General features: G+C 56.7%; 7 protein-coding genes across 7 annotated transcripts; 2 read left to right on the top strand and 5 right to left on the bottom strand.

The window, feature by feature from the left end:
• Nucleotides 1-40: 40 nt before the first annotated feature.
• On the bottom strand, nt 41-1,808 carry V2A60_005442 (uncharacterized protein; the record flags this gene model as incomplete). The annotated part of the gene is made up of 2 exons (XM_083256754.1): nt 41-509; nt 592-1,808. The coding sequence occupies 2 exons, from the start codon at nt 1,806-1,808 to the stop codon at nt 41-43; spliced, it is 1,686 nt and encodes a 561-aa protein (XP_083112880.1).
• A 1,209-nt stretch (nt 1,809-3,017) lies between these two features.
• Nucleotides 3,018-4,274, top strand: V2A60_005441 (D-isomer specific 2-hydroxyacid dehydrogenase family protein; the record flags this gene model as incomplete). The annotated part of the gene is made up of 4 exons (XM_083256753.1): nt 3,018-3,346; nt 3,411-3,463; nt 3,520-3,605; nt 3,666-4,274. 4 exons carry the CDS (start codon nt 3,018-3,020, stop codon nt 4,272-4,274), a joined length of 1,077 nt encoding a protein of 358 aa, XP_083112879.1.
• Nucleotides 4,275-4,327: 53 nt separating this feature from the next.
• V2A60_005440 (uncharacterized protein) lies at nt 4,328-7,530 on the bottom strand (the record flags this gene model as incomplete). Its single annotated transcript, XM_083256752.1, has 2 exons — nt 4,328-6,899; nt 7,025-7,530. The coding sequence occupies 2 exons, from the start codon at nt 7,528-7,530 to the stop codon at nt 4,328-4,330; spliced, it is 3,078 nt and encodes a 1,025-aa protein (XP_083112878.1).
• An 855-nt stretch (nt 7,531-8,385) lies between these two features.
• On the bottom strand, nt 8,386-10,313 carry V2A60_005439 (uncharacterized protein; the record flags this gene model as incomplete). Its single annotated transcript, XM_083256751.1, has 2 exons — nt 8,386-10,077; nt 10,263-10,313. 2 exons carry the CDS (start codon nt 10,311-10,313, stop codon nt 8,386-8,388), a joined length of 1,743 nt encoding a protein of 580 aa, XP_083112877.1.
• Nucleotides 10,314-13,518: 3,205 nt separating this feature from the next.
• Nucleotides 13,519-15,558, bottom strand: V2A60_005438 (FAD dependent oxidoreductase-domain-containing protein; the record flags this gene model as incomplete). The annotated part of the gene is made up of 1 exon (XM_083256750.1): nt 13,519-15,558. The coding sequence occupies one exon, from the start codon at nt 15,556-15,558 to the stop codon at nt 13,519-13,521; it is 2,040 nt and encodes a 679-aa protein (XP_083112876.1).
• A 3,820-nt stretch (nt 15,559-19,378) lies between these two features.
• V2A60_005437 (aquaporin-like protein) lies at nt 19,379-20,496 on the bottom strand (the record flags this gene model as incomplete). Its single annotated transcript, XM_083256749.1, has 3 exons — nt 19,379-19,555; nt 19,610-20,150; nt 20,204-20,496. 3 exons carry the CDS (start codon nt 20,494-20,496, stop codon nt 19,379-19,381), a joined length of 1,011 nt encoding a protein of 336 aa, XP_083112875.1.
• A 3,869-nt stretch (nt 20,497-24,365) lies between these two features.
• On the top strand, nt 24,366-26,095 carry V2A60_005436 (glycerol kinase; the record flags this gene model as incomplete). The annotated part of the gene is made up of 3 exons (XM_083256748.1): nt 24,366-24,505; nt 24,635-25,793; nt 25,856-26,095. 3 exons carry the CDS (start codon nt 24,366-24,368, stop codon nt 26,093-26,095), a joined length of 1,539 nt encoding a protein of 512 aa, XP_083112874.1.
• Between the last annotated feature and the right edge of the window lie 650 nt (nt 26,096-26,745).

Below are 26,745 nucleotides of genomic sequence, written 5' to 3'. Positions count from 1 at the left end.
CGACTCAAAACTGCTGACATGATGTCCAAAGCTTCATCAATCATAATTCTAAAAAGGTTTCTTTTCCCTTTTCTTTTCCCTGCTCCTGCTCTTCGTGCCACTCCTTGAGCCAGGCCTGGACAAACTCCACCTGCTGGCGCTGGTTGTCGACAACCTGTCTGGGGGGCAGGCCCTCCTCGTCCAGGCCCGGTCGGGGTCCAAACTCGTCCCAGTGGTGCACGCCCCAGTCAATCATGAGGTACGGCTCCGACGTCGTGGACACGCGTTCCGGCTGGCCGTCCGCGTGCGGGGTGGCGGCGCGCCAGGGGTCCTGCATGCCGTCGATGATGGCGAGGCGTGGGTAGCTAAAGTTGAAGCCGCCGTGCCGATTGATGATGTCGACGTCGGGCGGCGTGGTGATTTTGAAGAAGCGGCGGCAGTTGATGGTGGAATACTCGACCGTGACGGCGCGCGAGAGGAGCGGCAGGCGGTCCTCGGGAACGTGGTCGCCGTTTTGAAAGTAACCCCATCTATTTGCCCAACAACACGTTAGCGGGGAGCAGGCCTTCCGAGAAGGGTATTACGTAGAGGTATCCAGAATGCGTGACTCACTCTGTGCAGGTCTGCCACAGCCAAGGACGATACATGTTGTTGGTGATGGCCGTCTCGTCGGGGAGGTGGCGGTTGGAGTAGCATTGCGGGTTTGTGAGGCCCTTGCAGCTGGACCTCTTGGCCTTCTTGTCCATGTTGCGGGTGTAGCCGGCCCAGTTGAGGAGTTGGGCGGAGCGCAGCTCCAGGTCGCGGTCGTGGCCAGCCAGCCTGGTAAAGTGCCTCGCCTTGGCTTCGAGGTGCGCGGTACTGGCAAAGAGGCGCGCGGTGGATGTGATGGCGGCGCAGTAGAAGCTCAGAGCGTCCCCGTCGTCCTCGGTCGCCCAGTTGGTCGACTGCAGGCCGCTGAGGGGCCCGGTGATGACGTGGCCGAACTCGTCGTCCTGCAGCCCGTCGAGGTGGAACATGTTCTTGAGGGCGTCCACCTCGTCTGGCTTGCCGCCAAAGAGGATGGCGTCGACGATGGCGGTGAGCGCCTGCTGGGCCTCGGAGCAGCCCGCGGGGGCAAAGTTGCGAAACGCCTCGTGGTACTGCCAGAACTTTTCGACGGCGGCGGTGACGCCCGACGAGGAGATGGCGCCCCAGTAGACGTCCGGGTAGAGCTTGCGGGCCATGGCCGCGAAGCCGCCGGCGTAGGAGCCCCCGTACAGGATCCAGGGCGTGGCCTGCGCGGTGAGGTTGATGTGCTCGAGGCCCGGGAAGGATGCGTGCCGGGCAAAGTAGGCCGTGTCGGCGAGGGCCTGGTCGGTGGTGAGGAAGCGCATGTTGGCGGTGGAGGCGTCGGGGACGGGCCAGCTGGTGCCGTAGTAGCGGTGCTCGAGGACGAGGCCGACGCCGCCGGTGGCCTTGGCCAGGATGGGGACGATGCCGTGGTCGAGGTAAGCGAGGCGGCCGGCGCTGTCGAACTCGCCCGAGTGCAGGACGATGACGGGCCCGCCGGGGCGGTAGTAGGAGGTGTCGAGCCAGTAGCGCAGCGGGTAGGAGTCGTCCGAGTGCGGCGCGTACTTGGACTCGTTGTGGAAGTGGTCGACGGGTACGGAGAGGTTATAGGCCTTGATTCGCGGGCTCACGCCGGGTGGTCTGTCGTCCTCGTTGGCGGCGGCGGCGGCGGCGGTGGTGGCGGCAGCATCGTTGAGGTAGGCCGGCGCGGCGTGGAAGGCGGCGGCGGCGGACCCGGCCAGGCAAACGGCCGGAAGGGACACCAGCAGCGAAACGCGCATGTTGGCTGCTGTGTGCGTCGCGCGGATGGATGTATGAACGGAGTTGGTTCTTGAGGGCGCGTGCCTGTGGCAAACGGAACAAGAGATTCAAGGAATTGGGGACAAGAGGCAGCGAGACCGGCGAAACAGCAGGTAGCGAAGCTACCCGTTAACCAGTTAGCGAGTACTGGTAATGATGCGTGCCGAGCCGATAAGCTGGCAGCTGGCGGGCTGGCTGGGCTGGCTGGGTACCTTTGCGGGTTCAACGTGGATGGTGGGGCTGGGGGATTAGCGGGGTCTGACACTGGGGGAGCGCCTGCTGAGACGGGCAGCGTTTCCGACCTCGTGGCGGGGGCTTACAGCGCACTGGACCGCTGACAAAGGACAAGTTTGCAGAGTTTCCACCAGGTAGGTACTTAACTGGTATTATTAGGTTACTACTATACCTAAGGAAGTCATCGCCGCTAACTGTAGCACTCTCATGCTCTTTGCAGCGGAATTACAGCCTCCAATATGCCGCCTCCCAAAATACATGTCCTCTGACACTTCAGTTTCCTGTTTTTTTTTTTTTTCAATCATCTCCCAGTCATTATGCATACGATCCACGCACCAAGACCGCATGTCGAGAAGTTTTTTTTCTTTTAACCATCTCTCTGGGCCGTGGCATCTCACTGTCATGCTCCTGTTGCTTGCCAAGCCTCACGCAGGGAGATGTACCCGGCTTCTCATCAAACAATCTCGCAAATCCGGCTTGGGGAAAGACATTAGGCAATGGCGCGGTAGAATACTGTGCAGCCATATCTGCATGAGGCCAGCTGCTAGTTTTACTTTGGAGGATGTTTGTCTTTCCCACAGCATGTGCCGGTAAGAACCAAGCGCCTGGCTGCCCTTATTATAGCCTACCCTACATTATTTCCCACAAAGACGAATTTCACTCATCCTGGCCAAGATGGAAGAAACTGTAGTGAAAACCAACCTGCGATAGGCTATGAGCTTTGAAGGATTTCCATGGAATTTTCCAACACAATTGAGTGGCTCAGATACGGACGTGGCGAGTCAATTGACCATGCGTCATGGTAGCTCTATGAGTACAGTGTCTCGATCGACAAGTGGTGATATGACGTGCGAAGACAAGCCCCCCCTAGCTTCGAATTCATCTTTAACGTTCCGATAAATCCCCCAACCAACAATCCGAACTAAAAAGACCAATCTCTCACATTCGCCATCACCATGACGCTCGTCAAAATGGCACCGCCCAACAAAACCCTCAAAGGCCACAAGCTCATCCTCACAGACGCTCGTGACCTTCCTAGCGATGCCCTGAGTCGCCTCCGCGCCAGCTTCCCGGACCTCCAAGTACAGCCCTTCGACGCCGAAGCTGCTGATATCTGGAAAGATGCCACATTAGCGCTGGGAAGTAGTCGAAACCTGCCCACCGTGGCGCAGGCCAGAAAGCTGGAGCTCTTTCAACTGACGTCGGCTGGTGCGGATGGTCTCAGCGGCCAGCCCATCTTTGACGACACGGAAATATCATTTTGCACCGCCAGTGGTGTCCATGGGTATGGCGAGTCGAAAACGCAAAAGTAGGCCTAATGGCAATCAGCTGACTAGTGCTCTCTACAGACCCCAGATCTCTGAATGGGTGGTGAGCACCTTTCTCGCCTTTCAGCATCGACGTATGTCGTCGTCCTTGTTGTGTTACCCAACCCGACAACCTCGCTGACCTCTTTAGTACCTGAGTACCTTGGAAACCAGCAGCAAGGTCAATGGAAAATCTCCAAAAACCCTACAGATGACTCTGTCGGCCAGCGAGTGCAAGTAACCCCCCCCTCCCCGGGGAGTCACCATCTTCCCAGTCTTCCTCTTACTAACATGCAGATTTCAAGAGGCATCCTCGGCTACGGCAGCGTCGGACGGCAGGTCGCCCGCGTCTGCAAGGCCATGGGCATGACCGTCCACGCTTACACGCTACACCCGCGCCGCACGCCCGGCTCCCGCCGGGACGACTCGTACGCGCCGCCGGGGCTCGGCGACCCCTCCGGCGACCTGCCCGACCGGTGGTTCGCCGGCGGCTCGACCGCGGAGCTGCACGCGTTCCTCGGCTCCGGGCTCGACCTGCTCGTCGTCGCCCTGCCGCTGACGGCCCGCACGCGCGGCCTCATCGCCGGGCCCGAGCTCGAGGTCCTGCGCGCCCGCCGCGCGTTCCTGTCCAACGTCGGCCGCGGGCCCATTGTCCGCACGGCCGACTTGATGGACGCGCTGGAGCGCGGCGTGATTCGCGGCGCGGCGCTCGACGTCACGGACCCGGAGCCGCTGCCGGACGGCCACCCGCTGTGGCACGCCAAGAACGTCATCATCACGCCGCACGTTAGCGGCGCGACGTCCAAGTACATGGAGCGCGTGTTTGAGGTGCTCATGGCCAACTTGACGCGGTTGAGCAATGGGGAACGATTGATGAATTTGATAAGTAGAAAAGAAGGATACTAAGTAGACTCGAAACAAAACGTGAGAAAAGAAGAAGAAAAAAAACGTCCTTGCCGTTACGCGGCGCTCTGCTCCCCGTTCTTTTGCTGCAAGTCATGCAGCAGAGTCTTCAAACTTCGAATCTCGGCGTCGCAATACGTATCATCCAGCAGCTCCATGACGCCCTGGGCCGTAATTTCAGGATCCCAAGCATCTGCCTTTACGAGCGCGTTCGGATCGGCGCCCCCAACCTCCAGAAACAGCCGCACAACCTGCACCCATCGCTTGGTGCCGTCCTCGTCCGTGTCGTAGCGCTTGATCCAGCGACGTCTTCGCGCGTCGCGCAAGTGGCGCAGCAGCGCGAGCCACGGCGTCGTCTCCGCCCGGGTCGCAAAGTCGAGGTAGCCGTGGTTCGCGCCCGGGTTGATGCGGCACGCGCCGCGCAGCAGGTCCCCCACCAGCCCCGGGTCCGACAGCGGGTAGATTGTCTTCTTGCGCGAGCACAGGTGCTCGGTGGCGTACGCCAGCAGGGGCACGGCGTCGTCCACCTGCAGCCCGCGCATCTCGTCGGAGATGGCGTCGGCGTCGTCGCGGCGGCGGCGGGCGGCCAGCTCGGCGGCGACGTAGGCGCGCAGGCCAAACTTGACGGCCAGGCCCAGGAAGGGCTGCCAGATGGGCGGCGCCTTCATGCGCACCTCGAAGCTGCCGTAGGCGTTGCGCGCCCAGTGGTCGTACGGGTCGTGCGGCTTGGGCGCCCACCACCAGGCGATGGTGTCGTCGAGCGCGTTGACAAAGGCGCGCTGCCGGCGCTCCGGGTCGCGGGCGACGTGCCGCGCGTGCGTCATGGCCAGGGTGATGCCGGGCCACCAGTCGTCCAGCATGCGGTGGTGCTCGATGAAGACGAGGGGCCGCTTCATCTGGAGGACGTAGGACCGTAGCAGACGGAGGTTGGGGTCAAAGTCGGCGGGAAGCTGCTGCACGAGCTTGTCGTGGATACCCGGGCACGAGACGAGCCAGTCGCGCACGGTGCGGTGAATGTAGACGACCCTGCTCCTGGCCCTGTCGCGCATGGAGTGCCCCTTTGTCCGGGGCTTGGCACGAGACAGTCGAAGATTACCTTCGCGAGTCCGGACATGAAAGTCCAGCAAACCGGAGAACCTCTCTTTGATTGTGTTGATGGTCGCCTCGCCGCGCTGTGTGATGTACGCGTCTGTAGCTTCTTCCACCGAGACTTTATCAAGAATCATCTGGTCATCCTCCCTGTCCAGGGCAAATGCGAGCTCCCAGACCGTCAAGTTGTTGGCATCATCGTTGCGCACAAAGTCGGCGACCTCTTCCCGGGCACGCATCAAAATGTAGAGGGAAGCAGACTGCTGGAGTTCTTCTGGCGCCTGGTCCTGGAAGAGCAGCTTTGCAAACAGCTCGTCTAGATCGACGGGCAGCGCGACAAGCAGCTTGGTGAGATTCTCTACGCCATCGTCTCTCGAGAACCTCTCGAGTACTTTGTCGACGGCCAGTCGCACCCAGAGAAACACGCCGTCGGCGCGGTCAATGAGCGCCTCCACAAACTGCGAGCCCTGGGCGGCGTCGCGCTCCAGAATCGACTTCATCGCGCCATCTTGCGCCAGCGTTTCTGAGACGTACCGGCGCATGTCCCCGCGCGTCAGCTCCTGCAGTCTGAGGTTGGGCACCGCAAAAGCAAAGGCGTCCCGGAACACCGGCCAGGGACGGGACGACAGGCACATCTTGACGCCGGCCGACCCGGGACCGGTGGCCAGGTCCTTGAACAGGTTGATGAGGACGGCGTGGTCGCCCTCGAACTCGTCCATGCCGTCGACGAAGAGGCAGATGCTCATCCTCTCCGACGCGACCCTGACAAAGGACCGAAAGGCCGGCAGCAGCTCCTCGACCGTCCACTCGAGCCGCAGCTGAACGCGCTCCTTTGTCGGCATGACCCGGAGCTGGGCCCAGAGGGCCGGGAACGCGGCGGCCGTGTAGTCCGGGTGCGCCGACAGGAACTGGTGCAGCAGCGAGCGCAGCAGGCCCGTCTGGGAGCGCTGCTCGCGCGACCCGCTCGTCCAGAAGAAGAAGCCGGCGACGAGGCAGGGCCGCCGCTCGCCGCTCCACGTCCCGAGGCACCGGGCCGTTGTCTCGTGCTGGAACAGGTACCGCATAAACGTGGACTTGCCCGACCCGGGCTTGCCCGTGATCCAGTAGATGGGGCTCGCACCCTCCTCGGTGGTCGCCTCCAGCCAGCTCCTGAGGCTGTGCTCGACGGCACGACCGTGGTCGTCGTCGCCGCCGGTGCCGTGCGGCTGGCCCGCCTCAAACACCCAGTCAAAGGTGGAAGCGTACGCCTCAGTGACCTCGTCCTCGCGGTCGTGCATGCTCTTGTACGCGAGGCCCTCGAGGATGAAGTCGTGCAGGATGTCGGGCGACACCTCCCGCGGCTGGTGGTTCGCCGGGTGGACGTCCTTGCGCGGCCCGCGCGTCGGCTTCTTGCGCTCGACGCGGGACGGCGTCCTGGCCTCGGGCGCCTCCGCGCTCACCCACTTGTGCTCGCCGTTGCAAAACTCATCGCCGGGCGGAGCGTTTGGCGCGAGGCGGGCGGCGAGCTGCCGCTCCAGATCGCGAAGCTCCTCAGCAGGGCTTTTTCATTCGGGAAGGGAAGAGAAAAGAATAATCATGTTAGCTAGATGATCGGGACAAGGCAAGGACACAGACTTGTGTGAAAAAGTCGGCAGGGGCCAATTCAATAAATGTCATCGACTCACAATGGCGAGTTTTCGAGGTCGTGCGCTTGCTGAACCAAGCCGTCGAGCCGCTCCGCAAGCACGACGAGGTCGACGAGACTCCAAGCGGCCGACGACGCTTCCTTTGCCGAACCTCCCACGCGATCCAGTCGCAGCACAACGTCACGGCCAATCTTCACACATGCGCGCACTAGGTTGACGGGAACGTCGGTGGCAGAATCCTTGGCGTGGCCGTCGTCGTCGTTGTCGTCGTCGTTGATGGCCGCCGCAGTAACCGCCACGTCCGCGCGGAGACGACAGCCATGACGGGCCAGCAGGGCCAGAGCCGCGTCGTTGTCTTCGTTCTCGCCGACGACACTCTGCTGCGCCGACGACCAGGCGCACGCAAAGACTGCCGTCGCGGCGCGGAGAAGGGCGAGCACAGCCGCGGAAGCCGTTGTCTTTGGGTTCTTGTTGTTGCTGTTGCTGCTGCTGCTGCTGCTGCTGCTGCTGTTGCTGCGGGGCATGACATGTGCGGCGGTAACCATTTTATAGCATGTAATGGAAGCGCGCACCACCTAGGGACTGTTTCCTTGTATGTATTTGTTTCTACGAGTTTTACTAGCTATCAAGACTTTTGGACGAGGGAGTCTGCTTTGGCAAAGCAGTCTCAGCGCCGTCCGGATGTGTGTGCGTGCGTGCGTTTGTTTGTGCACTCTTGGGCGTGCGCGACGGAGTAGCAACGGGGAAGCAAGTCAACCTTGTTGGTGATGAAAAAACGAAAGAAAGAAAGAAAGAAAGAAAGGGTTGCGGGGAAATAAAACAGGCTGAACGCAACCACTAAAACTCGAATGTGGCTTGTTTACGTATGCAATTAGCCGAGTACTTACAAGGCTCTGGTCGAAGCTCATGAAGCCACTTACACGGCCATATCGGTCGAAAAGGACAAGGCCGAACGACGTAGGATATTGTCCCGACAAGTGCATAACGTGATATCGCCTTGAACATGTCATAAATCACCTTGAAATACACTGTTTTTTTTTGAGCCTGTGGCTTTACATGTACCCACGAAAAACACTTTGCAAACTGAAATAGAAAATGTAGGCAAGGTGGGCGGAGATGTATGTTCTAGATTCTAAATATCTTCATAGTGAAGAGAACAAATGTACATGACGCGGCGACTCGCCGAAATCGAGAATGCATACTACGAACGCGGACCGCATACTAAAGAAGAGTCGAATAAATCAGATCTTGGTACCAGAAAAATAATCCAAGCAGGTGCTGAGGTAGTCATTATCGTGTGATGGTCGTCGCTTACATACCATCCTGGTAGTCGCATCGTAAAGAAATGGGGAAACAGGGGAACCAAGGAGCACATCATTATCATATATACACGCAACAGATTATGCAACGACGAGTTGACTGCGGCTAGCGTCCTTGTTCTTTCTCTTGAACAAACTCTTGAAGAGATCGCTCTCTTGACGTTGCGCCTTGGGGCGAACAGGCAGGTTGAGATCATCACGACTGCGACTTCGACTGCTGCGACCGTCTTCCAGGAGCTTGGCCTCGGAGCGCGACTTGAGCTTGCTAGAGGAGGAGCCTGCACGTGACGACTTGCTGCTCTTGCGGTCATCTTCTTCATCATGCTTGCTCGAGTGGTGAGACTTGTGGGACTTGTGTGTCTTGCTCGTCTTGCTCGTCTTGCTTGTTTTGCTGGTGCGGTGAGTGCGGCTGCTGCGATGCGAGCGAGTGTCGTCAAAGTCTCGCTGGTCCTCATAGCGGTCGCGCTCGTCGGCGCGGGTGGCGCGGTCAGCCTCGGGCGTGATGAGCTCAATATCGGCGCTCTCGTCGTCGCCGAGCGGCTCGATGCCTCGACGCCAGGATTCAATGGTGCTGAGCTCTTCATCCAAAACAAGAGCCTCGTCGTAGCTGCCAGCATCGGTGTACGCGCGCTGAAGTGGGGGCCTGTCCATGTACTGCGGCTCCTCGCTCTCGGGAAGCGCCTGCAACGCCATGGCGGCTTGCAGGGCACGTTCTTGCTGTACCCTCTTGACAATCTTCCAACCGCCAAACATGACTACAGTAACGCCGGCAGCGAGACCAGAGGCAATGAGAAACTGGGGGGAAGCCAAGAGCGCAAATACAGCAGGCGAGCCGCCTTTGAGAAGACCGAGAACGGCAGGCGACATCTTGGCGGCAACAGCGGACAGCTCACTCAACGTGAGAGCAACAGCGGCGGCGGCCTCGGGCTTTTCTTGGAGGTGTTTGATGATTGCTTTGGCAGAGTGCTGGACGCAATTTGCTTCATCAAGCAAGCCCTCAACCCTGCGAACCAGGGTTGTAGCATCATCTTGGTCCGTATCGGCGAGATCGGTCCTTTCGGCAAGATCGGGCGGAATGTTGCCGTAGGCCAGATTCATGTCAATTGTCTTCTTCTTCTTGGGCATGGGGACGAGCGCTCCAGGCTGCGCCATGAAGGCCTCAGACTGGGGCACGAGGGCTCCGTAGTGCGATCCGGGTCTCGATGCCGGGACTATGGCTGTCTGTCTCGTATCGGCAGGGTAATAGACGCTGCGCTCCACTACGGTGAGATCCATATTTGACTGGCCCATGGGGACGGTCTCGGCGTAGGGACTTTGATATCTGGAGAGGGTGGTGGGAGGCCTGGACGGGCGGGTTTTGGCCGCTTCGCTGTGCGTTTTCAGGTTGCCCTCTGTCAAGGCGACCGAGGCCTCCGAGGGGGCGCGGGTGCTGCGTGGCCTGTGGCTTCCATGGTGAGAAGCCTTTGTGCGGTGACTGCGACGGGAGCTGGCAACGCTGGCAGTATCGTACGAAGCGCGCCTGGGCTGGTCTTGTAGAGTGTACTGGTCCTCGTCCACGTAGTAGGCCGTGTGAGCACGGCTCAGAGTACGAGGGCGAAAGGCGGCATCCTCGCCTCGGAGCGACGGCGCGGAGGGAACAGACGGCGGACGGCGGACGCTTCTGGTCTCGTCGAATGTGTTTGCGCGGCGAAGGGCTCGTTCAGCCCTGACACTTTCTTTCTTTTCGCTGTAGACGGCTTTCGCTTCTTGAAAAATGGAAAATAGCTGTTTTCCCTATCGAGGACGAGGTTGAAACAAAACTCGCAAGTTAGCTACCATTCTGGCATGCTGATCGTGGCAATCGAGCTGGTGGTGTGTGGTTTGGTGCGGTGTGGTGTGGCGGGGCTGCAGAAATGGCAAGCGGTTGCGGGGGGTGTCGGAAGCCAGCCAGGCAAGGACGGGAAGGAGATTACACTTACAGTGCTGATGATTTTGCCCGAGTTGTTGACAATGGTGACCGTCTGCTCCATGTCGGGCAAGCCCAAGGACGGGTGCTGAAGAGAAGAGGTTTGCGGCCGGAGCTGTTTGAGGGGAGAAGACAATGAAAGTGGAAGGAAAGAGGCGGTAGCTTTTGTCGGGCCGCTGTCAGAAGAGGAGGCCGTACGTCGTACGTCGCAAGTCCGTGAAGTCGGGAGCACGGGCAGCTGGGTTAAGTAGGTACCTAATAAGGTATGTAGGTAAGGTAGGCAGAGTAGGTAGAGTAGGTACCTTGAAAGGTACGCTGGCAAGTAAAGTACTTGGGCAGGTTCAGGTACCTAAGTAGGTAAATCGAGTACAGATACCTCTTGGTGGCCTCTGGAGCGGGATTTCCGTAGGGGCGCACGGGGAGAGGCGAAGGAGGCTGGGTTGGGTCGGGTCGAGGGTGCTGAAAGTACCTGAACTTGGCGACAGGAATAGCGACAACAGCTGAAAGAGTGCTAAAAACAGCTGCCGGCACCACTTTGGGTAGTATTAACAATCGGTAGGCTGGCAAGCTGGCAAGCTGGTACTGGTAGGTCGGTATCGGTATTGGCAGGCAGGTAATAACCTATCAGTACTTGGGCTGGGGGGCTTAATAGATCAGGCGGCAAATGGCGGGTCCCCTTGTTTGGAGCCCAGCAATAATAGCACTTCAATAGCAGCTTTGAGTCTCCGACACTCTAATCGAAACGTGCCTATTTCAATAGAAGAATTTATTTAGCCAAGAGTCGGTGAATAAAGGCTGTCCCTAGGTGTCGAGGGTCACAGGCAGCGGTTGGCTTGCCCTTGCTCTCGTCGAAGCTTTATTGCGCTGCTTCTTGGCCAGTGCCCCTACCTTGGTACTGATCAGTAAGAGAGGCACCTGGTAGCAGGGAAGAGGCAAGGTACCTCTGAGCGTGTGTAAAGGTACAAAAGGTACTTGCACAGGGAGGCTACCCACTGTAGCTCCACTGGGATATCCACTGTACCCGGCCTGGAGGAGCACTTGTAGCGATCTGGGGCGGTATCGACAGACCGCTATTGTAGAGGGCAAAAAAAGGGTATGAAAAAGAGGCGGAAAGGTGAAAAATCGACAAGAGGGAAGACAAGGACATGAAAAGGAGCAGAGAAGAAAAAAAAGATGGGACAGTAGTCATTCTGTCCCGGAGCAGTTAAATAGAAATTACAGACAAAAAAGCTGGCACTCATCAGGTTGCCAAGATGACGCAGTGAAAAAAAAAAATCTTCATGCTGTGAGCCACATCGGCATTCATGGAACCAATCGCTGTGACAGAGAGGACAAGACAAAAGGCATTACAACTCTCTAAACGCTGCCCAACCCCTCTACCTCTCTCTCTGTGCCGCCTCGGAAACAAGGTACAAAAGAGGAAATGAAGAAGAAGAAAGGACCGGGGCTAGCTGTAGCACTGGAAACTTGTTTTCTCTCTCTCTCACACACTCTCTCTCAGACTCACACACATCAGTCAGCTTATTACTTTGTAGCTTCGCCTCACGACGGGGAAGAGAGGCATGAGGTAACAACAACAACAACCTCAACAGTCCCCAACAAGGCCATCCTTCCCGCGCTGTCCCGATTGGTGTGGGCCGCCCCTTTGGGCTTGCGTGTCAGGCGTCGCTGCATAACTGTCACATAATACCAACCACTGAGCGGGCGTTTTCGCCGCCGTCACTAAAAGGTCATGGGAGTTTGACCGGAGAAAGAAAAGAAAAGGTACTTACAGTTGCATCTCCTCGATCCTCGACGTGACTACCCGTGCAGCCGGGGGAGTTTTTTCGACTCTTTGTCCACTTTTGCCCCAGCAAACCATTCACAGGCAGGGATCCCTTTCCACCCCGCCAGGCCTCCTCCTCCTCCAACTCCTCCTCCTCCTCGTCTTCCTCTCCCCCTGGCCCAGCCATCGCCTGCCAAGTGGCCATGCCCATGACCTATCAAACTTGGGATGACACGAGCCCATGCATGATCCATGGCTGTCCCACCGGGCCGCTCCTTTCACTGCGGCCGCAGTGCGTGGTGCCAACGACGACCTTTTGTTCCATGACGAATCCAAAACTCTTGGAATACGGAGTACTGTGCCTGTCGACACGCCGTCACGCCTCCTTTCCTCCCTCCCTCCCTCTCTTTCTTTCCACCAGGCTGCGAGCGGTTGGGCACAGGAAAGGGACGTGGGAGCATACATAGTAACGGATGAGGCATCCCCTGCACGGAAAGCTCTACGCGGATTTGCGCGCCACCGCCCGCCGGGTCTTGAACAAAACGTGACAATCATGTTTGACGCTTTCGCAGCAGTTCATTGGTGAACCGTTGGTCCTTTGTGAAACTCGGACACATGAAAAGCTGGCCACCCCGTTTCCCAAAGAGGACCGAATCTGGTACTCATCAGGCAGCCATATGCACGATCCAGGAGAAACAAACATTTGGCCGGCATGCTGCATGTAACATTTGACATTGGAAATGTCAGCCATGGGACCCAAATAGTAGTGACAAGACGCTGGGCTGGGCGTGTGACAATTTCTCTTGGAGACTTGATTACACAGCCGCGAACCCACGCAAATGGGAAAGTGCCGAGTGTAAGTAGCGTTTTGTACCTTTGGTGAATCAATCTGGACAGGGGACAAAGGTCTCGCGTTGAGCATTGGCAGCTGATGCAATACATGCATGGCTCGGGCCAAAGAATCCAGCACAAAAGTGTCGAGTGTCGTACTTTGCATCCCCGCATCTGACAAGATGCATCCGCGACGAGATGACGTGTAGTGGTGCTTTATATGCACTCATGACTGGTTCACAACAAAACAACAAAGGCGGAGCGTTGTATTCCACATCCACAACAATAATGGCAAGATTCGGCAAGAGGTGTCGGGTGTACAATATTTGGTAGTATTTCTGGTAATGATAATGGTAGTAAAACGTCTATCCCGAGCGACGAGCAGTCCAACTTCGTCCGCTACGGCTATGCATGAATCCGGCCCAAAATGGAACAAATGGAACAAATGAAATAAAGGGCAACAAGAAAATAAACAGGTAGCAGACAATATCAAACGCCCTTTACACAGAATTGAAAAAAAAAAAGAGATCAGAGTATTAAACACGAGTGGTTTGAATGGTTCTCCCTTGGAGCAGAATAAACGCTCTGCACAAGTCATGCCATGCAATGTGGGCGGCGCTTCGCTCTGCGCATCCGTCCCTTGGCATGCGTCTCCCCCGACTTTGCTCCCTCTCTACTGGCCACCCGTTTCTCTCTGGCCGACGCGAAAGTTGAGCTTGCCACCCACCGCCAGCGCCTTTTGCTTGGGCGTCAGCGCCTTGGCCTCGCCGCGGACGACCTCGTCGCGGCTGACGCGCAGCTGGTCGCGCGACAGGCCCATGGACTCGAGGAAGCGCACCGTCTCCTGCCACTCCCTCGTCTGGCGGGCGACGCCCCAGCCGAGCTCCTGCGCCATAATCTCAATCACCTTGGGGAGGGCGAGGAGGGCGCTGTCGACGTCGAGGAAGGCCAGGCGGGTGCGGCGCGCGATGAGGTCGGCCGCCGTGCAGGCAGCCTCGGCGCGCACGCCGTAGCGCACCTCGGCGTCGGTGAAGGGGTGCGCGGGCAGCAGGCGGACCGGACCCGCCGGCGTTGTCGAGAGCAGCGCCCAGGCGCGGTCGCCGTAGTTGGTCGCCAGGTGGTGCGCAACGTCCGCGTCGAGGAGCGGCTGGGCCTCGGCGAGCTCGGTGCGCAGGCGAGTCGAGTAGCCGTGCGAGCCGGCGAGGACGACCTTGCGCGTGACGCACGCGCCGGTGCTCTGGACGGCGGGGAAGTCGGCGGCGCCAGAGATGTCGGCGAGGGTCCCGGCGCGCGGCTCGAGGTTGAACGTCTTGATGGCCTCGTCGACGGCGTCCTCGGCCATCTGGCGGTACGTGGTCCACTTGCCACCGGCGCAGGTGAGCAGGTTCGAGGGGGACACGGTCACAAGGTGGCTGCGGACGAGAGACTCGGTGTTCTTGGCGTTGGGGTCCTTGACGAGAGGGCGGATACCGGACCAGGTGGCGAGGACATCAGCGCGCGTCAGCACAGAGTCGGGCTTGAGGAGCTTGCTGACCTCGCCGAGGATGAAGTCGACGTCCTGCTCGCGGGCGACCGGCTGGCGCTCAATCTCGCACGCGTTGTCGGTGGTGCCGGCCAGGGTGTAGTTTTGCCAGGGGAGAACGAAGACGACTCGGCCGTCCGAGGTGGCGGCATCCAGCATGCCCATGCCGTTGGGGCACAGGCTGCCGGGCAGCACAATGTGAGCGCCAGAAGCGGGCGCAATCATGGGCCTGCGCGAGGGATCATCCATGCGCTCGATGGCGTCGGCAAATGGGCCGGTCGCGTTGATGACGCCCTTGGCGCGAACATTAAACTCCCGGCCGTCAAACCCGGCGTCGGGGTCAACGGATGCCAGGACATCACGGACTGTGGCGCCACAAATCTTGCCGTCCGCGCCCTTTTGCAGGCCCGTGACCTCGACGTGGTTGAGCATCGTGGCGCCGTAGAGGGACGCCGTCGTGGCGAGAGCGACGTTCATGCGCGAGTCGTTGTGCTGGCCGTCGTAGTAGACGAGCGCGCCGACGAGCTTGTCGGGATTCAGCATGGGCAGCTTCGCCAGAGCCTTGGCGCGGCTCATGTAGTAGGAGCTCTCGAGGCCCTGGTCGCCCGCCAGCAGGTCGTACGTCTTGGTTCCGATCCACATGTACGGCGCCTGCCACCAGTGCTCGAGCGGAAGAAGAATGGGCAGCGAGTGCGAGAGGTGCGGCGCGATGTCGAGAAACGTGCGGCGCTCGTGCAGCGCCTCCATGACGAGCTGCAGCTGCGCATAGTCGAGGTTCCATACAGCCTTTTCCAGGTATCTCACGCCGCCGTGCACGAGCTTGGTGCTCTTGGAGCTGGTCCCGGCTGAGAAGTCGTCGCGCTCGACCAGCGCCACCTTGAGGCCGCGCGTGACGGCGTCGAGCGCGATGCCCGTGCCGGTCGCGCCGCCACCGATAATCAGGAGATCATACTCCTCCGTGCCGTCTGGCTGGCCATGGCGACGGAGCTCGGCGAGGTTTTCGGCGCGGCTCTTCATCCTGGGAAAGGTTGGCGGCACGATGCGACCGTTGGCGTCGCGCTGCAGCGAGACAAGGGGCGTGTCGAACGAGTGCTTGTTTTGTCGTCGGGATGCGTAGACGACGCTGCCGGCGGTGGCCACCGCCGCAAAGCCTATCAAAGGCTTGCGCAGACTCGAGAAGGCTCGAGACATTGTGTGGGAAAGATGACGGTTGTGAGGGAGCCAAAGGTGCCGGTGTGGCTCTGCGATGTGAAGCCAAGCTCAGTCAAAATCGTAGGCAAGTTATCGTGAGGCTTATTTTCTTCTCAAGAGACAAGTGCCGATCTATGAAGGAGGCGGAGAGAAAACCAAGTCGGGAATGCGAAGAAAAATTTAAGCAGTCACAAGCTTCGGCAGACGCGGTCCGGGTACCGGGTTAGATGCTAGTGATATGGATCTGCCGGGGTGTGAACAGGTTTTCGAGATGACTCTGAGCCAGGGTGTCGAGAAAAGGTCGTTTCGTTTTGCAAAGGTGTCGTATCGCAGGTAGAGGGTATCAATGATGGAAGAAGGAAATAAGAGAAGGAGAGAAAGAGCAGCGCGATTTCTGGTTAATAAAAGCCAGTGCGACGTCGGGAGCAGCGTGAATGGCAAAGATAACGATAATCCCCGAAAGTGTCAAGATTATGAAGCTTCAGGCTCCACACACAGCTATCGGGAACTGTACGGCGAACAATAGCGAGCTTTTGATCAGGGCTGTGCGGCATGTAGACAGCTCTTTTCTCATCCGTATCCCCCGTGGCCCACGTGTGACAGCGACTGGATTACAGTTCAACACAACGTGATTAGGAAACAATACGAGGATTTAAAAAAATGGCACCGGATATCGTCACAAAGCAACAAACTCGGGTGATTGAGAGAGGGGGGGAAAGACACGGGGAATTGGAAAAAAGAAAGGCAACGAGCCCGTGTGGGAAAGGTAAAGTCCGAGGGCCGACTTTGCGGCTCTGGACTGACATCATGCAACAACAACAACAACAACAAGCACACAAATAGGCGCTGGTGGAAAAAAGAGGGGACGGCGGAGAATGACCCAAGACACGACGCTTGAGGAAAAGAAACAAGGGAGAAGGAAAAAAAAAAGGGCGTTTCAACCAATTGCAGGCGCACAAATGACGAGAACCAGGCGGCGCTTCACGGGGCGGTTGTCGTCCCGGTCTCCAACTTTAACCGTAAATGGTGCGAGACTCTGTACGCCGGATCTCATGCGCCTCGGGGTTCCAATACCGAACGATTCTACAAGCTGTTGGCTGTCTCGGGTCGCAGTCGGGCTTTCACACCGAGACACGGCTCACCCTCTCCACAAGCTGACCTTCTCCACCCAGAGGTTTCGCCATCTCGGTGCTTGCTCGGTAGCTTCGACCCGAACACAGCCAACACCAACAGCTCATCAGGGCCGTCCCCCCCCCCCCCCCCCCCCCCAAAAAAATGAACATTAATGATCCCTGCAAGCCATTCCCGCTGAGAACGGGCCGGACAAAGTAATATACTCAGCATGCAGCACTGGAGCACTGGTATGTAGTGCATTCTCACCTCACCCCGTCCGACACCGCCGAAAAGTCCGGCGCCACCCCCCCGAGACCTCCGGTGGCCGCCCCGGAGCCGCCCCGACTCGGTATTTGACCCCACAACGGAGGAGTCCTTGTTGGTCACGCGCCGTTTTCAATTTCCCCTCTGAATTTGGGGGGGGGGGGGGGGGTCTTCGTATTCTGAACCAATATTGATTTTCAAAGTCTATTTTATTCTTTGCGTCCCATCGGTGCTGCAAGGAAAACACGTGGCTGCGCCCGTTGAAACCGCGGGGGTTGCACATTTGGAGATCCTCCTCCTTCCCCCCGCAGAAATGGCCAATGTGTTTTAAATGCCATGTGCGGCAGTGTGGTGGTATTCCGTTGCCGACCCATCGGTGCCATCCGAAATACAATTCCCTGTTTTGGCGTGGCTTGCTCCTTGGTCGTAGAATATCGCCTTGATTACTGAGTTTTTTCCGAATGAATTGCAATGTAAGTACCTGGCAAGGCCTACCTATACAAACTGGTCTACTCACAGCCTCGCCTGACTGTCTCTGCCCCCGCCGTTCGTGAGCAACCCTAGCAAAAAAAAAAAGAAGCCCACAACAGTTCTCTCTCTGCAAATGGGGCGAACTGCTGGAGTCCAGCGCAGATAATATTTGTCGATATAGGTACTTATAGTATTGCTGTGGATCCATCACACGATTCCCTTTACACCTCTGCAGACCCGGGCTGACACCAGCAAGGTACGGTGAACATGTGACGGCTGCATCTCGAATATGAGAGGTTCTCCAGCTCTAACAATGTGGCCTGGTTCGGCCTCACCCGCCTCCTTATTTTTCTAGCTGCAGTTGCGTCCGTGGGGTGAGGCACATTGGACGCATGTCTAGCCCATGTATGCAGTCGACCACACGCGGCCGTCCCTCTCGGGCTGCCTGCAGAGGCGCAGGAAGCCACAGCCAGCGAGAAAGCTTAGATGGCGAAATGGATACACACCCCCCCCCCCCCCCCCCCGCCTTCCTGGCGCTTGAAACTCATAGCCCGAGTTGACTAGGTTAGTTGGTTACTTATTACTTATTGTTTAGTGACTACTTGGCTCCATGCTGGCATAAACTCTGCAGCGGGGGTGCTGCAATAGTCATGTAAGAATGAGCCGCAGGTAACAATCGCGCAACTCGCAGAGATTGGTCTTGCTAATGCTTAAGGTTGGAATGCATTAAAATTTTCACGGGATTTCGTCCGCGCGAACCAGACGGGACTGTGGTACAAAGTTTACCGGCTGTTCTATCCGTCATGTGGCAAAACCGTCCGTACAACTGTTTTCGAATTGGTAAACGGCGATTCCGATCAATGCAAAAAAAAAAAGAGGGCATTAAAAATCCTGCCCCGTCATGCGCAGCGACAATAACTCGTAAGCTGAAAGGCTGGGAAGAGGGGGTTCGGGGCGTGTGTGCGGTCCAGAATGCCTGCCGCAGCGTCTTGACTAGCCCAGATCAAGTCAGACGTCCGAATGTATCTGCTTCCGATGCTGCAATGGCTTCTGAACATGAGCACGACCTAATAGTAAGTAGTCTCGGCCCTCATCAGTCAACAGGTTGCTTTACGCCTCCCCCGCCCCCAGCTACGAGCCTCTTTTCCCAGGTCCATGTTCCAGACTCTTGGGACAAAAGAAAAGTAAAGAGAGTACGTACATGTAGTTGCTGGTAAACGTACTCATCTTGGGGGGGGGCACCAAAGCTTTTAGGCCACTCCATCCATGATGCTGCCATGGTGTCGCGCTAGGACTGGCCACCAATGTCTTGCAGCAAGGAAACGGCCAAAAAAAAACCGGTTTGCGCTACAAACTTTTGCCAAACGGTTTGTGTGCTCAATGGCATTCGCCGTTGGAAGGCGACGACGGAGTTCCACCTGGTAAGGACGCAGATGAAGACAACCTCTTAATTCTTCTTTCACCCAAGACCCTGATGGTGATAGCGAGGAGGGCCCCATCACCGCCACTGGTTTCGACTGCCATATTCGCGCGTGGTTATGCTCTGCTAGCTGCACTCGCTTGCTTGACTTGACCACGGTAGTAATGTGATAGCTTGTAGACACTATAGATCCTTGCTAAAAACCAGTACTGCGAACACTGGGCCTGACATATCAAGCATCACCTGGTTGAGCCAAGCTGTATATGAAATAATAAAGATTGAAGAGATACTACATGACACTATAATACCAACATACGTAGAATCATGAAGAATCATAAAATATGCATAACTTGACCTTGCGGAGTCTTCTTTTCAAGTCGCCAACCGATTTTCGCTCGTTGTCTTTCAAAAAAAATCCCATATCAATGAAGCACAAGAAACGCATCAACGCCAACGCAAAATGAACAAAACTCGCTCACACCTTTGACAATAAAAACAACGGCAGATCGCCTGCCACATCGTAACAAGCCGTCCTTGCACCGACTCCAAAACCTAGACTTTGCCCTGAACAGTCTTTCTGTATGTGTTGGACCAAACATCGCGGCGGGGTTGAGCCAGTCTCTTTAGGCCAAACCAGGGAGAGTTGATGGGGCTTGGGCCAGTATAGATGAAAAGATCGTACAGAAATCCGCCAAAAAGGGTGCCAAAGAAGGGAGCGACGATCGGAATCTGGTTCAAAAGTTAATATAGTTCTGCATCTGATTCCATCTCTAGTTGACTCACCCAGAAATAATAGCCACCAGCAGAGAAGACTTCCGTGCCATAGCCAACAAAATAAGTAATGAGACGAGGACCAAAGTCACGCGCCAGGTTGATGGCATAACCAGTCTCCCAACCCAAGCAGGCACCAATACCAAAGATGAGGAAGAAGAGGGCCAGTGGCAGCATCTTGCCAGCACCGATGTTGTCTTCGTCAACGAGGGCGAAAATGACAAACTGAAGGACAGAGCTGGAGAGGAACTCGGAGAAGAACATGCCGGTTAGTGTCATGAAAGGGGCGGGGTAGGTGCAAAAGACACCGGCGGTGGCGTTGGGGCCGCTGACGGTTCGGATTCCGGGGCCGCCCTCGAAGTTGTCGATGGCGGACTTGTAATTGCCGTACACGATGGCCGCGCCGGCCATGGCACCAAGGAGCTGTGCGATTGCGTAGATGGGGAACTTGCGCCAAGGGTGACCGCGGAAGACGCAATTGGCCAAGGTAACTGCCGGGTTAATATGCCCGCCAGACTTGCCGCCAACATAGACGCCAAACATGACGCCGATTCTATAAACGATCAGCACGTGGCCATTTGCAGGCTTTGTTGGGATGGACCTTACCCCCAGCCCCATGAAATACTTTGGTAATTTCCCTTTTCCCCTTTACTCAAAACGACTTGGGCGACGACACCATCACCGAAGATGATGAGGATCATGGTGCCAAGGAACTCGGAAAAGGCATCTTGCCAAAGGGACCGGATCTTGGTCCAAGCAAGCTCTTTTTCCTCAGGAGCAGGAAGCTCAGGAGGGAGAGTGTCGGGAGAACTGGGAGGAACCATCTTGCTCTCGTGATATGAAGTAATTTTGTCGACAGACGACGCAGACACAGAGTCGTGGGAGACTGGAAGGGACATTGGAATAAGATCAAGAGCAAGATGATGGAGCACGAGATGCAGTCAAGAAAATCTCTGATGCAACTCCACGGGGAAGAGCCGGTTAATATGCTCTTTTGTGGTGTGAGGTGAGGATGGTGTGGCGGGCCTAGCCGTTGCGACTAATGAACCCCCGCGGAGTCAAGACGAGGTCCCCCGGAATGAGCAGGCCAAGGGGCAGAGAAGGTGATCCGGGGATAGGGTTGAGCAGGGAGTGTTTGGACGAGCGTCTAGCAGGGCCCAAGAATTGCAGCCGTGCCGAGAGGAAGGCTCTCCGGTGGTCTCGGCCGCGAATGTGGATCTAGGTACTGCGTACGGAATAGTGGCGGGCGAAGATGAGGATGTTTTTGTAGGTTTATGAGCAGCTTCTGCAAGGAAACAGGTATGATGGCACGAGCAGGCTGATGATGAGACGAAGCGAAAAACAAGCCACAGTGGAAAAGAAGGGGTGTGAAGATTGAATGAAGAAGAATATTTAGAGGATGCGGAGAGAGGTGCCATGTGTGTGGTGGGCGTCTGGGGCTAAACAAGACGGAGCGCGAGGGGCGAAGTTGATTAACGAGCTCCCGTACTGCTGGTAAGAGCGACTACCACCGGCTCGAACATGGCCAAGGCTTTCGTGACGATGCGGCAAGTCTGGGGCAACATGGGCAGAGCGACAGGAGTAAGAGGAACCCATGTAAAAATGGAAGAGGGGAGGGGTGTGTGCGTGGGTGGGTGGGCAACGAACCACCAGCGGGACTGGGGGGGCATTGGCAGGAAGGGAAGAAAGTATAAAAAAAAATCCAATGTAAAAAAAAACGGACGAAAGGGCTAAACTACTAAGTAGAGGGTTCTCATCGGGGGTGTACGGCCGAAGGGGAGGGGGGAGGGGGGGGGTCGCAAGCCGGGGGGGCGACTAACACAACGAGGGTGCGGCGGCGTCTACAGCGAGGCAGGAGTCAAGCGTGGGAAGAAGACAAAGCCACTCTACTGATTCCGTCGGAGTGAATTGACACGAGTGTCGGCAAAAATGACTACTTGACGGCCGAAAGGCAGGTGAGAGGAAATGAAATCCAGGTATTATTGACTTGACGGTGGCGGGCGCCGGAATCGTCAAGGGCCGTTCGGTGATGACGGAAGTTCATCAAGGTGTGGCTGAGCACCAGTTTCCGGCGGTGCCTTGGCTGTGGCGCAGAAAGAGAAGACGTGATGTGTAGAACGGACAGGACGTTGAATGACGCTGGGGAGGCGAATTTTTTTTTTCTTTTTTTTACTTCCTTCCCTTCTTCTTTCTTTCTTCCCTTTTCCTTCTTTCCTTCTTTTCCTCCTTTTCTTCTTCTATCCCTTCTGCAGCCTGTACAATTTGGGATGGAGCGCATTTTTTTTCTGCCCCTACTGAGTACTTACTTCACTGAGCACGGGGCGTTAACCCGTTCTGGGACCAAGATTTGGCGCCACACCTCTGATCTGACACGCCACCCCCACTGCAAGTCCACCCACCAAGCGGTTACGACTTGACTTGCAGTGACCGGGCTGTCCGACAGGGGCGAGGGGGTGGTGGTGGTGGCCAGAATGCGGTGCAGCTGAAATGATCTGCCGTCAATATAGCTCAGATGGTTATTTCTTAATTTTTTTTTTCTCTTTCGCCTGTGTGCTGCAGGCGAGCACTGACTTGTCAGACTGGATTTGACCACCTAGATGCACGCTCTGCTGGCAGCGCCTGGTCTCGTCTGCCTGTGTCAGTCGGTGCCCGAAAGAACTGAATCCTGCATCATTAGGTGCCGGCAACAAATTCTTTCTTGCTCGTTGACAATTCTCTCATCGAAGTATGCCTGGTTCTGGCTGTATCCTGATACTCGTAAATCCGCGCATAGGTGCCGAAGAAGAGACAATTACTGGTTATTACACTGGGCCTGTTGTCTCACGATAATACATGGCAGGCTATACAATGGGACGGTTGACCGTTGGCTCGCGAGGAACGCCTCCACAGACGAGCCCACGCCGCCATGGAAGAGACAAGGCTTGTACTTGGTACTATACTATTAAAGAAAGGGGGGTTGGAATGTGGCAGGGGGGTGGCGACTTATTGCTGGTACCAGTAAGAAAATATGAACAAGTACGACGGCGTTTTAGCGACAAGTTCAAAAGCCCGCTTCGGTCCCAGAAAACCCTCTCTGTCGGTGGTGTCGACAGAAAAAAAAAAGGCCAAGACTGGCCACCGACAGGCCTTTTCTAAACTACTAAACCACTAGTTAGTTGCAGACGGCTAAAAAAAAATGAACAAGGTTGGCAGCAAGCATTCGGCCCTTTGCCCCGAACATGGCGGCTGACCTTGGCGTGATATGTGTCCGATTGGGGTCGCTCCATAGAAACTATCTAGAAGGCCACGCTCTCGGTGCTCAACACCGAGCTCCTCTGCTCCCTGAGCCCTGACAATACTTTAGCTGCGGGACCTGCGGGACCGAGATGCTCCATGCTGTGACATTTGTTGCGGAGCGGGCGGTCCAGTTTCTCCAACTCGCGGCACGCATGGAAGTTCGCGAACAAGTCTGGCGTCAAAAAGGTCAGCCACCGCCAAAAAAAAATCCAATCCCGCGGCGCTGGCGAACCGCTCCAACCTCGAGAAGCTGACCGAGCAGTGGCGCTGTCCGACGAGTTGTCCGACGAGTTCGCAACGGCCCATGGCTGCAGCGGGCGGGATATTGCAATGTCTTGAGCTCATGTAACGAGTTACTGAGTACTGGCAGTCGGTTAGACACCACGTAGACACCATTGTCGGCAATCAACATTCAAATACACGCACCCCCTCCCTCTCGCCCCCGCGGGACGTCGTACTGGTACTCATCACTACTTGTTAGAAATTAAACTTCTCCATACTTTTGTCCCCAGCTGGTTGATGAGGATTCCCACGTCATGAGTAGCGCGCGCAGGTCAGGCAGGCATTGATGAGATTTATTCCTCACCTCGTGACGCCGTGAGCTTTGTATTCACCCCACAGGCGGCAAAGAGTCTTGACTTGACCCGACGGCAGTTAATCAAGGGAGCCGATATACCGGTACTCGTACGGAGTAGTGATGCGGTCATGCGAGCCAAACCAAGTATTCAGCACCCGGAATAACCTTTTCAGCCTCCTTGGCCATTGATACTACCATGAACATGACCATGACCACCATTATCATGATTGTATTTTACCAGCAAAGAGACATGTGCTGCTTGCTGCATGCATGTACAACGGCTCGCTCAGCTGTGCCCCTGATGAGGGCAAGCTTGTGCATCTAGCCTTGCGCCGACAAGCAATAGCGTGCGGGTGGGCGGCGGCCGGGCTGTGTGCCATCATTGCACGCATCAACAACCCTCACAAGACCACCACAAGGGGACAAGGGGAAAAAAAATAAAGAAAGAGGATCCAAGGGCTGCAGAGCCGGTCCCTGCTGCTCCAGGCTCGGACGTGGCTTGAAGAGTCGGCGCCGTGTCTCCAAAAACTGCTCTTCCCCGTGGGCTGGCAAGAGCTGGGGAGCGTCGGCGCCACCAGAAACGGGGTCTGGGGGAGCCCAGTTGCGTCAGACCCCTCCACATGCTAATTGCACGACAAGTACAAGTATTTTTGCGATCCCCCTCTCGGTGCAGCTACGACTTTTTGTCTTTACGTACTTGTTCATCTTGGCCTCTTTTGATCCCTTCTTCTTCTGCTTCTTCTCTTCCTACCCTCAATCTCATCCCTTTCCCTCAGCATCTTTTAGAGCTCCGTCTCGAAAGGCTCGCTTCCCCATTCTCCATTCTCCCCTCTAGTTCTCTCCCACAAAGCTGCCCCGCCATACTTTATGCTCGCCAACCTCGTTTCCCAGACTCACTCCAGACTCATCAACGCCATGACTTCTTCAGGGAACGATGTATTTGTCGGTGCCATTGACCAGGGCACCACAAGTACTCGCTTCCTCATTTTCAACACCAATGGCGAGGTCGTCGCCCTTCATCAGATTGAATTCAAGCAAATCTACCCCCAGCCTGGGTAAGCTTCAGCCCCTCCGTAACCTCCCCCGCCACATTGCGCTGGGAGCGCAGACCGTCGCGTGTTGCCCATCAAGGGGACGGGGAAATCGTCACTAAGCTAACCACTTCTTCTTCTTCCCCGTCACAGTTGGCACGAGCATGATCCCGAAGAGCTCGTGAGCTCCGTCGAGCAGTGCATCGACGGCGCAATCGCTGCCTTTGAGGAGCAGGGCCACACCCGCAGCCAGATCGCCGCCGTCGGCATCACCAACCAGCGCGAGACCACCATTGTCTGGGACAAGAACACCGGCAAGGCTCTTCACAACGGCATCGTCTGGACCGATACCCGCTCCCAGGAGCTCGTCCGCCGCCTCAAGAACCGCCTCGGCTCCAAGGAACTCACCAGTCGCTGTGGCTTGCCGCTGTCCACCTACTCCTCCGTCGGCAAGCTCCTCTGGCTGCTCGAGAATGTGCCCGAGGTCAAGGAGTCGTACGAGAGCGGCAACCTCGCCTTCGGTACCGTCGACGCTTGGCTGGCCTACAAGCTCAACGGCGGCCCTGACAAGAACGTCCATGTCTCGGACCCCTCCAACGCCTCGCGTACCATGTTCATGAACCTCGAGAGCCTCGAGTACGATGCTGAGCTCTTGGACTGGTTCCGCATTGACCGCAACAAAGTCCAGCTGCCCAAGATTGTCCGCTCCTCCGACCCCGAGGCTTTTGGCACCCTCGCCAACACCGCTCTCAAGGGCACCAAGATCACTGGCTGCCTCGGCGACCAGTCTGCTGCTCTCGTCGGCCAAAAAGGCTTCACCCCTGGCCTGGCCAAGAACACCTACGGTACTGGCTGCTTTCTCCTCTACAATGTTGGTCCCAAGCCCATCTTTTCCACCCACGGTCTCCTGTCTACCGTTGCCTTTGACTTTGGCCCGGGCAAGACCATGTACGCTCTCGAGGGCAGCATTGCCGTCGCTGGGTCCAGCATCAAGTTTCTTGTCGACAATCTCGGCTTCATTGATTCCTCCTCCAAGCTGAGCGCTCTCGCCGAGACTGTCGAGGACAATGGCGGCTGCACCTTTGTCACTGCTTTCAGCGGCCTGTTTGCGCCTTACTGGATTGACGATGCTCGCGGCACCATTTTCGGCATCACCGCTTACACCAAGCGCGGCCACATTGCTCGTGCCACGCTCGAGGCTACCTGCTTCCAGACAAAGGCCATCCTCGACTCGATGGAGAAGGACAGCGGCCAGGCTCTGACTGAGCTTGCCGTCGACGGCGGCATGTGCAACTCGGATCTCATCATGCAGGTAAGTGCTGAAGCAGATCTCTCGTGGTGGCAACCAAGCACACAAGTCTAACAATCGTACAGACGCAATCCGATTTCATCGGTATTCCCGTGAACCGTCCCGCAATGCGCGAGACGACTGCTCTCGGCGCTGCCATTGCCGCCGGTCTGGCTGTTGGCGTCTGGAACAGCCTCGACGACCTGCAAAACGTCAACACCGAGGGGCGTACAATCTTCAAGCCTAGCATTACGACTGAGGAGGCCAGCAGCCGCTTTTCCCGCTGGGAGAAGGCTGTCGAGATGAGCAAGGGCTGGGCCAACTAGGTCCAAGTGCATGGATGAGATCGGATTTTGTGTATGACTACGGCGTTTTTTTTTTCATTCGTCTTCTTTTTTTTTTTCTACTTGGTCGCTTGGTTCGACACATATGATAGCAACAGCTTCTTTTTCGCGGCGGCTCAAGATGGGTCGTGACATGATGGAATGACGGATATTTTACTCATGAATAAAATGCAATATCTCTCTTTCTCTTTTTCTGTGCTCTTTCTGCTTTTTCTTCTTTTTTCCCCTCTTCTTTTTTAGAGCCAAAGATCCTTTATTCTCCGCCTACCTGATAATGAGTATACATGCATGATGGCCTTGGCCGTAAACGAGCGGTACCCCGCAAAGTCAGTTTATATCAACCCTGGGACAATTCGACGGTGCCTTTCCGAAGGTGCATTAGTCCCTGGAATACAGGTACCCTGGCTACCGAGCCGGGTTGGCCTATGCCCAGCAAGCCAGCAAGCCAGCAAGCAAGCAAGCAAGCCGAAAAAAAAAACACATGGTCACACAAAGTCCTCGGGGAGAAGGGCCGTTTTGGGTCTCGCGGCCGTCATCGGGCTTGAGCTACTGGCAGCTAGCCGTGTGCTGCGACCAGGATCCTCTGAGTTGTCAGGCCGGGTAGGATAATTGTAATCCGAAAGCTGGGGAAA

The sequence above is a fragment of the Cordyceps javanica genome, chromosome 3, assembly GCF_051103115.1.
Source record: "Cordyceps javanica chromosome 3, complete sequence".
Taxonomy (NCBI): Eukaryota; Fungi; Ascomycota; class Sordariomycetes; order Hypocreales; family Cordycipitaceae; genus Cordyceps; species Cordyceps javanica.
This window is presented reverse-complemented; position numbering and strand designations above follow the sequence as displayed.